Genomic DNA, 13,579 nt, shown 5'->3' with positions numbered 1-13,579 from the left:
ACTAACTACGCTTAACATGTAGTCCAAACCTTAAATGTCATTTATCTAATACAGGTTTACAATTGCAGTACTGGTACTTGGTAATAAGCCCTTAATATTCATAAATGTAAATAAAGTCCAGTAATTTGCAGATGCATGAAAAACATTTCATAAATGTAGTAAAATCTTGTATTCAAGTGGTATCTTGCACCATAATTGGTTTGGATTAATTTCTATCCATGTTGCATTTCTTACACTTGACCAATTAGCTTAGCAGGTTAGCTTGAAACACATTCACACAAAAACTCTAAAAAACTTGGACAAACTACATTTCTTTTGGACTCACACTAGACAGTGTTATCCTAAGCACCCAAGGTGCTGTGTGCTGATGGTCATTGTCCTGCTGAAAGAAACTGTTGCCCCAGTCTGAGGTCAGGAGTGCTCTGGAGCAGGTTTTCATCATCCACATCATGATGCTGCCACCACCATGCTTCACTGTAGGGATGGTGCCTGATTTCCTCCAAACATCTCTCCAGAGATGTTCAATCAGATTCAGGTCTGGGCTCTTCCTGGGCCACTGAAGGACATTCACAGAGTTGTCCTGAAGCCACTCCTTGATATTTTGGCTGTGTGCATCAGGTCATTGTCCTGCTGAAGATTAACCGCCGCTCCAGTCTGAGGTCGAGAGCACTCTGGAGCAGGTTTTCATCCAGGATGTCTCTGTACATTTCTGTATTCATTTTTCCCTCAATCCTGACTAGTCTCCCTGTTCCTATCGCTGAAAAACATCCTCACAGCATGATGCTGCCACCTCATGCTTCACTGTAGGGATGGTGCCTGGTTTCCTTCAAACATGACGCCTGGCATTCACCGCCAAAGAGTTCAATCTTTGTGTCATCAGACCAGAGAATTTTGTTTCTCATGGTCTGCCAGTCCTTCAGATGCCTTTTGGCAAACTCCAGATGGCTGCCATGTGCCGTTTACTGAGGAGTGGCTTCCTTCTGGCCACTCTACCATAGAGGCCTGATTGGTGGATTGCTGCAGGGATGGTTCTCCTTCTGGAAGGTTCTCCTCTCTCAACAGAGGGATGCTGGAGCTCTGACAGAGTGACCAACGGGTTCTTGGTCACCTCCCTGGGAAGAGTCCTGGTGGATCGAAAGTTCATCCATTTATGGATGATGGAGCACACTGTGCTCATTGGGACCTTCAAAGCAGCAGAAATGTTTTCTGTCCCCTTCCCCAAATTTGTGCCTTGAGGTCATCCCATCTCAGAGGTCTACAGACAATTCCTTTGACTTCCTGTTTGGTTTGTGCTCTGACATGCACTGTCAACCACTGTCACATTGTCATATGGGGTATTGTGTGTATAGTTTTGAGGGGGAAAATAATGAATTTTCATCCATTTGGAATAAGGCTGTAACATAACAAAATGTGAAAACAGTGAAGTGCTGTGAATACTTTCCAGATTCACTGTATACTGAAATAAGTAAAAGGTGACAGCCACAGGACAAATACGTGTTTTTGTGCCAAATGTTATTGTTGCTGTGTTAATATTTTATTAGTCATATCATGACGTGTTCATGAACAAAAAAATAAAAATGATCCCAGTGGGTGATAATGAAGAGATGTTGGCAGGGGATTGGAAATTTTACAGACAGGATGAGAATACGAGGAAGCAGAAACACAGACAGTGAATCCTCTGGATGTTTCACAGTTGTAGGAGGAGAGCTGGAGTGATGGAAACTGGGCATGTGGTGAGAGCCAGAGTCTGATATTAGTTTTCACAGACCCCATAAAGAAAGAAAAGACTGAAAGAGAAGCAGAAAACATTTTCACACAGAGATAAACTGCTTCAGAATGTTTTATATGTTATTTTTTTCAGTCAGTGATATCAAAATATAACTCAGGCAACACTGTGACACCGGGTCACTCAAAATGTGGCTTTTGCAAGAATCAAAAGATTCAAGAAACACAGTTTTCAAGATGTGTAGAGCCTTTTTCAACAGTAAAATGCAAAGTAGAAAAAAATGTAGAAATACTATTCTTCTTTTTATACCTTTCCACATGGGGAGAAACAGCCTAAAGCACTCACCTTCAGACTCAAACATCTTTGATGCATTCAAAGGCAATTTTGGACAGAGGTAAACTGTTGGTAGGACACTCAACTGCACACCGGGAGCAACCTAGAGATAAAGACCTTACACATGAGAGTTCCCATGGGATAAAAAAGCTTTTCAACCTACCATTCCTGGTTCTCAAGACCAGGCACCTAAGTGGCTTGACTAGATATTTAGATATACGAGGTCTATTAGAAAAGAAACTGCCGTTTTATTTTTAAAAAAACTATATGGATTTGATTCATATGTTTTTACGTCAGCCAAGCTTGAACCTTCGTGCGCATGCGTGAGTTTTTCCACGCCTGTCTGTGACGTCATTCGCCTGTGAGCATGCCTTGTAGGAGGAGTGGTCCAGCCCCCTCGTCGGATTTTCATTATCTGAGAAGTTGCTGAGAGACTGGCGCTGTGCTTCATCAAAATCTTTTCAAAAACTGTGAGGCACATCTGAGTGGACACCATTCGAGAAATTCAGCTGGTTTTCGGTGAAAATTTTAACAGCTGATGAGAGATTTTGGATTGTTTCTATCGCTGTAAGGACTTCCCACGGAGCGGGAAAACGCACAGCGCTCTGAGGCGACGTCGTCATCCTGTTTCAAGCTGAAAACCTCCAAATTTAAGCCTCTGTTGACCCAGGACGTCGTGAGAGAACAGAGAACTTTCAGAAGAGGTCGTACTCAGCAGTTTATCCGGACATTCCACTGTTAAAGGAGATTTTTTTAATGAAAGACGTGCGGACGGATTGGTGTGTCGGCTCGCAGCCGGCGCGGCACGCCCGCCACAGGAAAAACACCTCCGTGTTGATAACCATTTGTAAAATCCAGGCAGCTTTTGGTGGCTTTCAGTTGAGTGAGTATCTGAGAAATTGTTTAACAGCAGGGCATGTTCCAACTTGTCCTTAAGGCTTCCAACGGAGGTGTTTTTCCTGTGGCGGGTGCACCGCGCCGGCTGCGAGCCGACGTGCCAATCCTTCCGCACGTCTTTCATTAAAAAAATCTCCTTTAACAGTGAATGTCCAGATAAACTGCTGAGTCCGACCTCTTCTGAAAGTTCTCTGTTCTCTCACGACATCCTGGGTCAACAGAGGCTTAAATTTGGAGGTTTTCAGCTTGAAACAGGATGACGACGTCGCTTCGGAACGCTGTGCGATGTCCCGCTCCGTGGGAAGTCCTTACAGCGATAGAAACAATCCAAAATCTCTCATCAGCCGTTAAAATTTTCACAGAAAACCAGCTGAATTTCTCGAATGGTGTCCACTCGGATCTGCCTCACAGTTTTTGAAAAAATTTTGATTGAAGCACAGCGCCAGTCTCTCAGCAACTTCTCAGACAATGAAAATCTGACGAGAGAGCTGGACCACTCCTCCCACAAGGCGTGCTCACAGGCGAATGACGTCACCGACAGGAGTGAAAAAACTCTCGCATGCCCACGAGGGTTCAAGCTTGGCTGATGTAATCACACGTGATTCAAATCCATATGTTTTTTTTTTTTTAAATAATAAGGTCGGATACTTTTCTAATAGACCTCGTACTTTAGTATACACTGTTTTCTAGTTCTGCCTTAGAATTTGAATGTATAAAAGAAGATATACCTTACTGAATTTTCATGAGCACCTTAGAGATTTTTTTTTTGAATAGAACCAAGAATCCTCTGGTCGCAAGTCCACTACTCTAGCCTCTAGGACATCACCACCCATGTATACCTGCTTTATGTGCTGTAAAATCCCACACAAAATGTGAATGCACGACCTCTATACTGACCCGACCACGGTGACCCAATTTATTGAAGGTTTAATGTTAAAATATAGTGCAATGCTAAAACACCCTTAGGCATATGAACATTGTGTTCTTTAAAAATTGCAGTTGTTTAATTAATTATTAAGATCCTATTGTCTTACGTACAATTTGTCCATGTTCAGTAAAGCCTATCAATCAATCAATCAATCAATCAAAAAAAAATGTACATTTTAACAGCGTCTGCAAGGCATGTGCGCATATATGAGCTTTTGACAAGAGTGGAAGTTATGCAAATCAAAGAATATTTGTAGATCACCCTCTGTGCATTTGCAGGTATTAATGAGAGATTTAACTCCATAGAAGTAAGCATTAGCAGAAGTCTGAGAATTGTTTTGTAAATCAGTTTAGAGGTGTTATTAGGTTCCAGAAACAGCCTTTTCAGTTTTAGTCTTTATTTCTATCTAGCTTTTACATAATATATGAGAAAGGTGTTATTTCGAACCAAAAACTAAGTTAGCAGCTAGCAAAACAAGAAGTGACATTACCACGCTAATGTCTGCTAAATGTTTTGTAAATCCTTCCAGAGGTGTTATGAAGTTACAGAAACAGCATTTCAGTTTGAGAAGTATTTATTTGTCACTAGCTTTTACATCATATTTGGATTTCTTAAATCCTCCAAACCGTGACTATCCAGGGTTGGGACCAGGAAGCAGAGTTGTAGTCTTACACACCTCTCTGCAGCTTCTCTCCCCCTGCCATCCCCTCATTACCCCATCCCCGTAGAGACGGTGCCTGCTCCCAGACTACCAATAACCAGCAAAAATCTATTAAGCATAAAATTCAAAAAGAAAAAATAATATAGCACCTTCAACTGCACCACAGACTAAAACAGTTAAATGTGGTCTATTAAACATTAGGTCTCTCTCTTCTAAGTCCCTGTTTGTAAATGATATAATAATTGATCAACATATTGATTTATTCTGCCTAACAGAAACCTGGTTACAGCAGGATGAATATGTTAGTTTAAATGAGTCAACACCCCCGAGTCACACTAACTGTCAGAATGCTCGTAGCACGGGCCGGGGCGGTGGATTAGCAGCAATCTTCCATTCCAGCTTATTAATTAATCAAAAACCCAGACAGAGCTTTAATTCATTTGAAAGCTTGTCTCTTAGTCTTGTCCATCCAAATTGGAAGTCCCAAAAACCAGTTTTATTTGTTATTATCTATCGTCCACCTGGTCGTTACTGTGAGTTTCTCTGTGAATTTTCAGACCTTTTGTCTGACTTAGTGCTTAGCTCAGATAAGATAATTATAGTGGGCGATTTTAACATCCACACAGATGCTGAGAATGACAGCCTCAACACTGCATTTAATCTATTATTAGACTCTATTGGCTTTGCTCAAAAAGTAAATGAGTCCACCCATCACTTTAATCATATCTTAGATCTTGTTCTGACTTATGGTATGGAAATAGAAGACTTAACAGTATTCCCTGAAAACTCCCTTCTGTCTGATCATTTTTTAATAACATTTACATTTACTCTGATGGACTACCCAGCAGTAGGGAATAAGTTTCATTACACTAGAAGTCTTTCAGAAAGCGCTGTAACTAGGTTTAAGGATATGATTCCTTCTTTATGTTCTCTAATGCCATATAACAACACAGTGCAGAGTAGCTACCTAAACTCTGTAAGGGAGATAGAGTATCTCGTCAATAGTTTTACATCCTCATTGAAGACAGCTTTGGATGCTGTAGCTCCTCTGAAAAAGAGAGCTTTAAATCAGAAGTGTCTGACTCCATGGTATAACTCTCAAACTCGTAGCTTAAAGCAGATAACCCGTAAGTTGGAGAAGAAATGGCGTCTCACTAATTTAGAAGATCTTCACTTAGCCTGGAAAAAGAGTCTGTTGCTCTATAAAAAAGCCCTCCGTAAAGCTAGGACATCTTTCTACTCATCACTAATTGAAGAAAATAAGAACAACCCCAGGTTTCTTTTCAGCACTGTAGCCAGGCTGACAAAGAGTCAGAGCTCTATTGAGCTGAGTATTCCATTAACTTTAACTAGTAATGAGTTCATGACTTTCTTTGCTAACAAAATTTTAACTATTAGAGAAAAATTACTCATAACCATCCCAAAGACGTATCGTTATCTTTGGCTGCTTTCAGTGATGCCGGTATTTGGTTAGACTCTTTCTCTCCGATTGTTCTGTCTGAGTTATTTTCATTAGTTACTTCATCCAAACCATCAACATGTTTATTAGACCCCATTCCTACCAGGCTGCTCAAGGAAGCCCTACCATTATTTAATGCTTCGATCTTAAATATGATCAATCTATCTTTGTTAGTTGGCTATGTACCACAGGCTTTTAAGGTGGCAGTAATTAAACCATTACTTAAAAAGCCATCACTTGACCCAGCTATCTTAGCTAATTATAGGCCAATCTCCAACCTTCCTTTTCTCTCAAAAATTCTTGAAAGGGTAGTTGTAAAACAGCTAACTGATCATCTGCAGAGGAATGGTCTATTTGAAGAGTTTCAGTCAGGTTTTAGAATTCATCATAGTACAGAAACAGCATTAGTGAAGGTTACAAATGATCTTCTTATGGCCTCGGACAGTGGACTCATCTCTGTGCTTGTTCTGTTAGACCTCAGTGCTGCTTTTGATACTGTTGACCATAAAATTTTATTACAGAGATTAGAGCATGCCATAGGTATTAAAGGCACTGCGCTGCGGTGGTTTGAATCATATTTGTCTAATAGATTACAATTTGTTCATGTAAATGGGGAATCTTCTTCACAGACTAAAGTTAATTATGGAGTTCCACAAGGTTCTGTGCTAGGACCAGTTTTATTCACTTTATATATGCTTCCCTTAGGCAGTATTATTAGACGGTATTGCTTAAATTTTCATTGTTACGCAGATGATACCCAGCTTTATCTATCCATGAAGCCAGACGACACACACCAATTAGCTAAACTGCAGGATTGTCTTACAGACATAAAGACATGGATGACCTCTAATTTCCTGCTTTTAAACTCAGATAAAACTGAAGTTATTGTACTTGGCCCCACAAATCTTAGAAACATGGTGTCTAACCAGATCCTTACTGTGGATGGCATTACCCTGACCTCTAGTAATACTGTGAGAAATCTTGGAGTCATTTTTGATCAGGATATGTCATTCAAAGCGCATATTAAACAAATATGTAGGACTGCTTTTTTGCATTTACGCAATATCTCTAAAATCAGAAAGGTCTTGTCTCAGAGTGATGCTGAAAAACTAATTCATGCATTTATTTCCTCTAGGCTGGACTATTGTAATTCATTATTATCAGGTTGTCCTAAAAGTTCCCTAAAAAGCCTTCAGTTAATTCAAAATGCTGCAGCTAGAGTGCTGACGGGGACTAGAAGGAGAGAGCATATCTCACCCATATTGGCCTCTCTTCATTGGCTTCCTGTTAATTCTAGAATAGAATTTAAAATTCTTCTTCTTACTTATAAGGTTTTGAATAATCAGGTCCCATCTTATCTTAGGGACCTCGTAGTACCATATCACCCCAATAGAGCGCTTCGCTCTCAGACTGCAGGCTTACTTGTAGTTCCTAGGGTTTGTAAGAGTAGAATGGGAGGCAGAGCCTTCAGCTTTCAGGCTCCTCTCCTGTGGAACCAGCTCCCAATTCAGATCAGGGAGACAGACACCCTCTCTACTTTTAAGATTAGGCTTAAAACTTTCCTTTTTGCTAAAGCTTATAGTTAGGGCTGGATCAGGTGACCCTGAACCATCCCTTAGTTATGCTGCTATAGACGTAGACTGCTGGGGGGTTCCCATGATGCACTGTTTCTTTCTCTTTTTGCTCTGTATGCACCACTCTGCATTTAATCATTAGTGATCGATCTCTGCTCCCCTCCACAGCATGTCTTTTTCCTGGTTCTCTCCCTCAGCCCCAACCAGTCCCAGCAGAAGACTGCCCCTCCCTGAGCCTGGTTCTGCTGGAGGTTTCTTCCTGTTAAAAGGGAGTTTTTCCTTCCCACTGTAGCCAAGTGCTTGCTCACAGGGGGTCGTTTTGACCGTTGGGGTTTTACATCATTATTGTATGGCCTTGCCTTACAATATAAAGCGCCTTGGGGCAACTGTTTGTTGTGATTTGGCGCTATATAAAAAAAAAATTGAATTGAATTGAATCATATATGAGAAAGGTGTTATGTCTAGCCAAAAATGAAGCAAAGTTAGCAGCTAGCAACACCAGGAAGTGATGTCACCATGCTAACTCCCGCAAGATCATACCGTAAAATTAGGCACAGAATGTGACTTTTTAGCCTCTTAAAATACCGCTTAACATAGGTCAAGGTTAGCCATCTTTGAACTTGTGCAAGGTCTGTGTCCCAAGAATGTTCCCTGTCAATTTGAAGACCCTGGCAGTAATAGGACTGGACTTATGCTGAGCACAGACAAATGGATGGACAGACAGATGAAAAGCCTTTGCAATACCCAATGGCCATATTTGTTGGCCTCGGGTAAAAAATGGATTTACTCAGTGCACCACGTTCCTCCATTCCATCCATCATACAGTCTTAATTTCCAGGTCAGATCAGCTGTAGGAGCTTGCACCAATGCCATGCATTGCTGCACACACCACGGAATTGCACCAGGTCCTAGATAGCAAACACCCAGGCAGACACCTGGTCCACCCCAAACACTCAAGCCATCTATCTGCCGCAGCTAGGTAAACCCTTGGTGTGACACCTTTCACCTGGTTTTAACTTAGTATACCTTTGGATAGTTTCCTCCCAGTTTTTAACAATGCATTCAAATGTGGATGATGATATCTGAGAGACAGTTCTTCCCTCTCATTACAGCTTCACTGGAAACGTTTGCTGGACAGAATCTTCCATGATAACTTCTCCGAAGATGAAGAGATTGTGGTGTTAGCCACTGATTACATCCAGAAAGTGTCTGATATAATCAAGACAACTTCAAAGAGGTAAGGAACGTGAGGAAGCATACTGGATGAGGTGTGGAGATGTGAAAGACAATGAGGGGAGTGAAAAACAAATGAAATCAGACTCTTGTGTATTTGGTTGTGCACTGTATTTTTGAGTGTGAATAAGCTCTTTTGTCTCCGTGGCTTCACGTTCTGAGTGTGTTGGCTTGGCTTCGAGCTGTCACTACAGTTTGGGCTGCTTTACAGTGTCATGACATATATGGATTGTTTCTTCTTTTTTAAAGTGCGTTTGTGCATTTACTGGTGTGCACATTCTCATGTGTGGGTATGTGTGCGCACCTGATTTGAGCCGCTGTTGGATGAAGCGATAGCCGAACTACAACTGATTATTATTGATCTCCGCCCACACCTTTCTACCACCTGCAGACACACATTGACAGACAAATACACTTTCTTTCCCCTTCTTCTTCTTCTTGACAGACTCAAGAGGAGGTTTTAAAGGGCCACTGCACGTGAGCATGTGTGTTACAGCCGCTGACAGCTCGCCAATAGTCACTGTGCTCTGCACAAATACACAACACACACTTCTCCGGAATGGCTGAGTGGCTCAATGATGGCTTGTGGATTACTTGTTTATCCTCTATGTCTTAGATGTCTGTCTGGCAGCATAACTTACTCGCTTATTTTGGAGATTTCGCGGCTCTCCAGTTTGTGACATCGTGGCTGCAATCAGTGTAGTAATTTTATGGCCCATGCAACTCATTTCAGATTTTCCAAATCACTATATTGTGCATTACACTCTCTCCTTTCACAGATGTTTGGAGAATATTCCTGCTCTTCATTGTTCTTTAGGATTGTTGGTCCATGGTTACACTTCTGGTTGGTGACAGAAATACACTTGCAAAAGCATTTATCTGTGCAGCACTGTGTTGTATTCCAGTGACATCCAAAGACATCCCATTGTTGCGTCAGGTCACTGGTTGGAATCCAACCATGTTGTAAGACAAGAAGCACCACAACATGAAAGACATGAACCTTCACTTTCCTGCGAATATACTGACTTCAAGAAATACCTCATGACTCTGTAAACTCTTTTCAGGCATGTGTCCATCACAAAGGCCAAGGACCCAGAAACATGAATGACAATGCTGAGATAAATGAATGTCTGCAAGTGCAACACTTCTGCTGCATACAGATAAATTTCCTGATGGCTAACTATAATAAGTCATTGAAAGCCTGGATCTTAGTCTTGATCCAGGACTATTGCAAACTCAAATACTAAGATTCCTCACTCAGCTTCTCAAGCACTGCAATCAGGGTATCCATTGAATCCACAAAGATCTAAAGGTGAATTGCCTTCATTGTAAAATGGTTGTCTTCCAACCGAAAGGTCAGTTGATCAAATCTTTGAGTCCTGACTATGTCCTAAATCCCAAATTCCTCTCGCAAGGTACCCATGCAGAAATGTACAGTGTAGGCAAATACCACTGCACAGGCTCCAAAGCTTCTGACATCAAATGTGGTCACAGTCAAAGAGGTTGTAATAATGGATCCACTCCAGAAGAGACAAAAGCGTGGGAAGCGGTGTAAATGGCGGCCCTCTGTGAGGCCATTAAATACTCATAACAAGATTATACATACAAAATTGTCATCAAAATGTTTTGCCATTGTTAAATGTCTTCATGGTGCGTTTTTACCTAGACTTATGTCCCACTTGGAACTATTGGCCACACTGCCCTCATAATTTCCAGTGGTACTGCACTGTCCCATGTGCTATATCTGTAAGCTTTCATAAAATGGACAAAAGTATGGACAAAATTATCACATATTGCAGACAGAAGGCTCCACCCATATCCATATTTAACACTAGTCATGAATGGGACTTTAGAAGTAACCCCTGGTCAGTTTAACCATGGATGTGGTGCAGAAATTCTACAGCTAGCCAGGCCCCTGTAGTCGGTGCGGACCAAGGTAGCTTAGCCGCCGTTAGTTACCCCCTGGCAGATCCCGAGCAGCCGGGAAAGCAGGCTGACTGGGTGACTGTGAGGAGGAAGCGTAGCCCTAAACAGAAGCCCCGTGTACACCGCCAACCCGTTCACATCTCTAACCATTTTTCCCCACTCGACGACACACCCGCCGAGGATCAAACTCTGGTTACTGGCGACTCTGTTTTGCGAAATGTGAAGTTAGCGACACCAGCAACCATAGTCAATTGTCTTCCGGGGGCCAGAGCAGGCGACATTGAAGGAAATTTGAAACTGCTGGCTAAGGCTAAGCGTAAATTTGGTAAGATTGTAATTCACGTCGGCAGTAATGACACCCGGTTACGCCAATCGGAGGTCACTAAAATTAACATTAAATAGGTGTGTAACTTTGCAAAAACAATGTCGGACTCTGTAGTTTTCTCTGGGCCCCTCCCCAATCAGACCGGGAGTGACATGTTTAGCCGCATGTTCTCCTTGAATTGCTGGCTGTCTGAGTGGTATCCAAAAAATGAGGTGGGCTTCATAGATAATTGGCAAAGCTTCTGGGGAAAACCTGGTCTTGTTAGGAGAGACGGCATCCATCCCACTTTGGATGGAGCAGCTCTCATTTCTAGAAATCTGGCCAATTTTCTTAAATCCTCCAAACCGTGACTATCCAGGGTTGGGACCAGGAAGCAGAGTTGTAGTCTTACACACCTCTCTGCAGCTTCTCTCCCCCTGCCATCCCCTCATTACCCCATCCCCGTAGAGACGGTGCCTGCTCCCAGACTACCAATAACCAGCAAAAATCTATTTAAGCATAAAAATTCAAAAAGAAAAAATAATATAGCACCTTCAACTGCACCACAGACTAAAACAGTTAAATGTGGTCTATTAAACATTAGGTCTCTCTCTTCTAAGTCCCTGTTGGTAAATGATATAATAATTGATCAACATATTGATTTATTCTGCCTTACAGAAACCTGGTTACAGCAGGATGAATATGTTAGTTTAAATGAGTCAACACCCCCGAGTCACACTAACTGTCAGAATGCTCGTAGCACGGGCCGGGGCGGAGGATTAGCAGCAATCTTCCATTCCAGCTTATTAATTAATCAAAAACCCAGACAGAGCTTTAATTCATTTGAAAGCTTGACTCTTAGTCTTGTCCATCCAAATTGGAAGTCCCAAAAACCAGTTTTATTTGTTATTATCTATCGTCCACCTGGTCGTTACTGTGAGTTTCTCTGTGAATTTTCAGACCTTTTGTCTGATTTAGTGCTTAGCTCAGATAAGATAATTATAGTGGGCGATTTTAACATCCACACAGATGCTGAGAATGACAGCCTCAACACTGCATTTAATCTATTATTAGACTCTATTGGCTTTGCTCAAAAAGTAAATGAGTCCACCCACCACTTTAATCATATCTTAGATCTTATTCTGACTTATGGTATGGAAATAGAAGACTTAACAGTATTCCCTGAAAACTCCCTTCTGTCTGATCATTTCTTAATAACATTTACATTTACTCTGATGGACTACCCAGCAGTGGGGAATAAGTTTCATTACACTAGAAGTCTTTCAGAAAGCGCTGTAACTAGGTTTAAGGATATGATTCCTTCTTTATGTTCTCTAATGCCATATACCAACACAGTGCAGAGTAGCTACCTAAACTCTGTAAGTGAGATAGAGTATCTCGTCAATAGTTTTACATCCTCATTGAAGACAACTTTGGATGCTGTAGCTCCTCTAAAAAAGAGAGCTTTAAATCAGAAGTGCCTGACTCCGTGGTATAACTCACAAACTCGTAGCTTAAAGCAGATAACCCGTAAGTTGGAGAGGAAATGGCGTCTCACTAATTTAGAAGATCTTCACTTAGCCTGGAAAAAGAGTCTGTTGCTCTATAAAAAAGCCCTCCGTAAAGCTAGGACATCTTTCTACTCATCACTAATTGAAGAACATAAGAACAACCCCAGGTTTCTTTTCAGCACTGTAGCCAGGCTGACAAAGAGTCAGAGCTCTATTGAGCTGAGTATTCCATTAACTTTAACTAGTAATGACTTCATGACTTTCTTTGCTAACAAAATTTTAACTATTAGAGAAAAAATTACTCATAACCATCCCAAAGACGTATCGTTATCTTTGGCTGCTTTCAGTGATGCCGGTATTTGGTTAGACTCTTTCTCTCCGATTGTTCTGTCTGAGTTATTTTCATTAGTTACTTCATCCAAACCATCAACATGTTTATTAGACCCCATTCCTACCAGGCTGCTCAAGGAAGCCCTACCATTATTTAATGCTTCGATCTTAAATATGATCAATCTATCTTTGTTAGTTGGCTATGTACCACAGGCTTTTAAGGTGGCAGTAATTAAACCATTACTTAAAAAGCCATCACTTGACCCAGCTATCTTAGCTATTTATAGGCCAATCTCCAACCTTCCTTTTCTCTCAAAAATTCTTGAAAGGGTAGTTGTAAAACAGCTAACTGATCATCTGCAGAGGAATGGTCTATTTGAAGAGTTTCAGTCAGGTTTTAGAATTCATCATAGTACAGAAACAGCATTAGTGAAGGTTACAAATGATCTTCTTATGGCCTCGGACAGTGGACTCATCTCTGTGCTTGTTCTGTTAGACCTCAGTGGTGCTTTTGATACAGTTGACCATAAAATTTTATTACAGAGATTAGAGCATGCCATAGGTATTAAAGGCACTGCGCTGCGGTGGTTTGAATCATATTTGTCTAATAGATTACAATTTGTTCATGTAAATGGGGAATCTTCTTCACAGACTAAAGTTAATTATGGAGTTCCACAAGGTTCTGTGCTAGGACCAA

General features: G+C 41.3%; 1 protein-coding gene across 1 annotated transcript in view; it reads left to right on the top strand.

The window, feature by feature from the left end:
- LOC117508133 (endothelin-converting enzyme-like 1) overlaps positions 1 to 13,579 on the top strand; it is a 209,187-nt gene that overhangs the window by 9,846 nt on the left and 185,762 nt on the right. Inside the window, 1 exon segment of the mRNA XM_034167795.1 lies at positions 8,691 to 8,815. Within this exon segment, the coding sequence (XP_034023686.1) occupies positions 8,691 to 8,815 (125 nt within the window).

The sequence above is a fragment of the Thalassophryne amazonica genome, chromosome 4, assembly GCF_902500255.1.
Source record: "Thalassophryne amazonica chromosome 4, fThaAma1.1, whole genome shotgun sequence".
Classification (NCBI taxonomy): domain Eukaryota; kingdom Metazoa; phylum Chordata; class Actinopteri; order Batrachoidiformes; family Batrachoididae; genus Thalassophryne; species Thalassophryne amazonica.
This window is presented reverse-complemented; position numbering and strand designations above follow the sequence as displayed.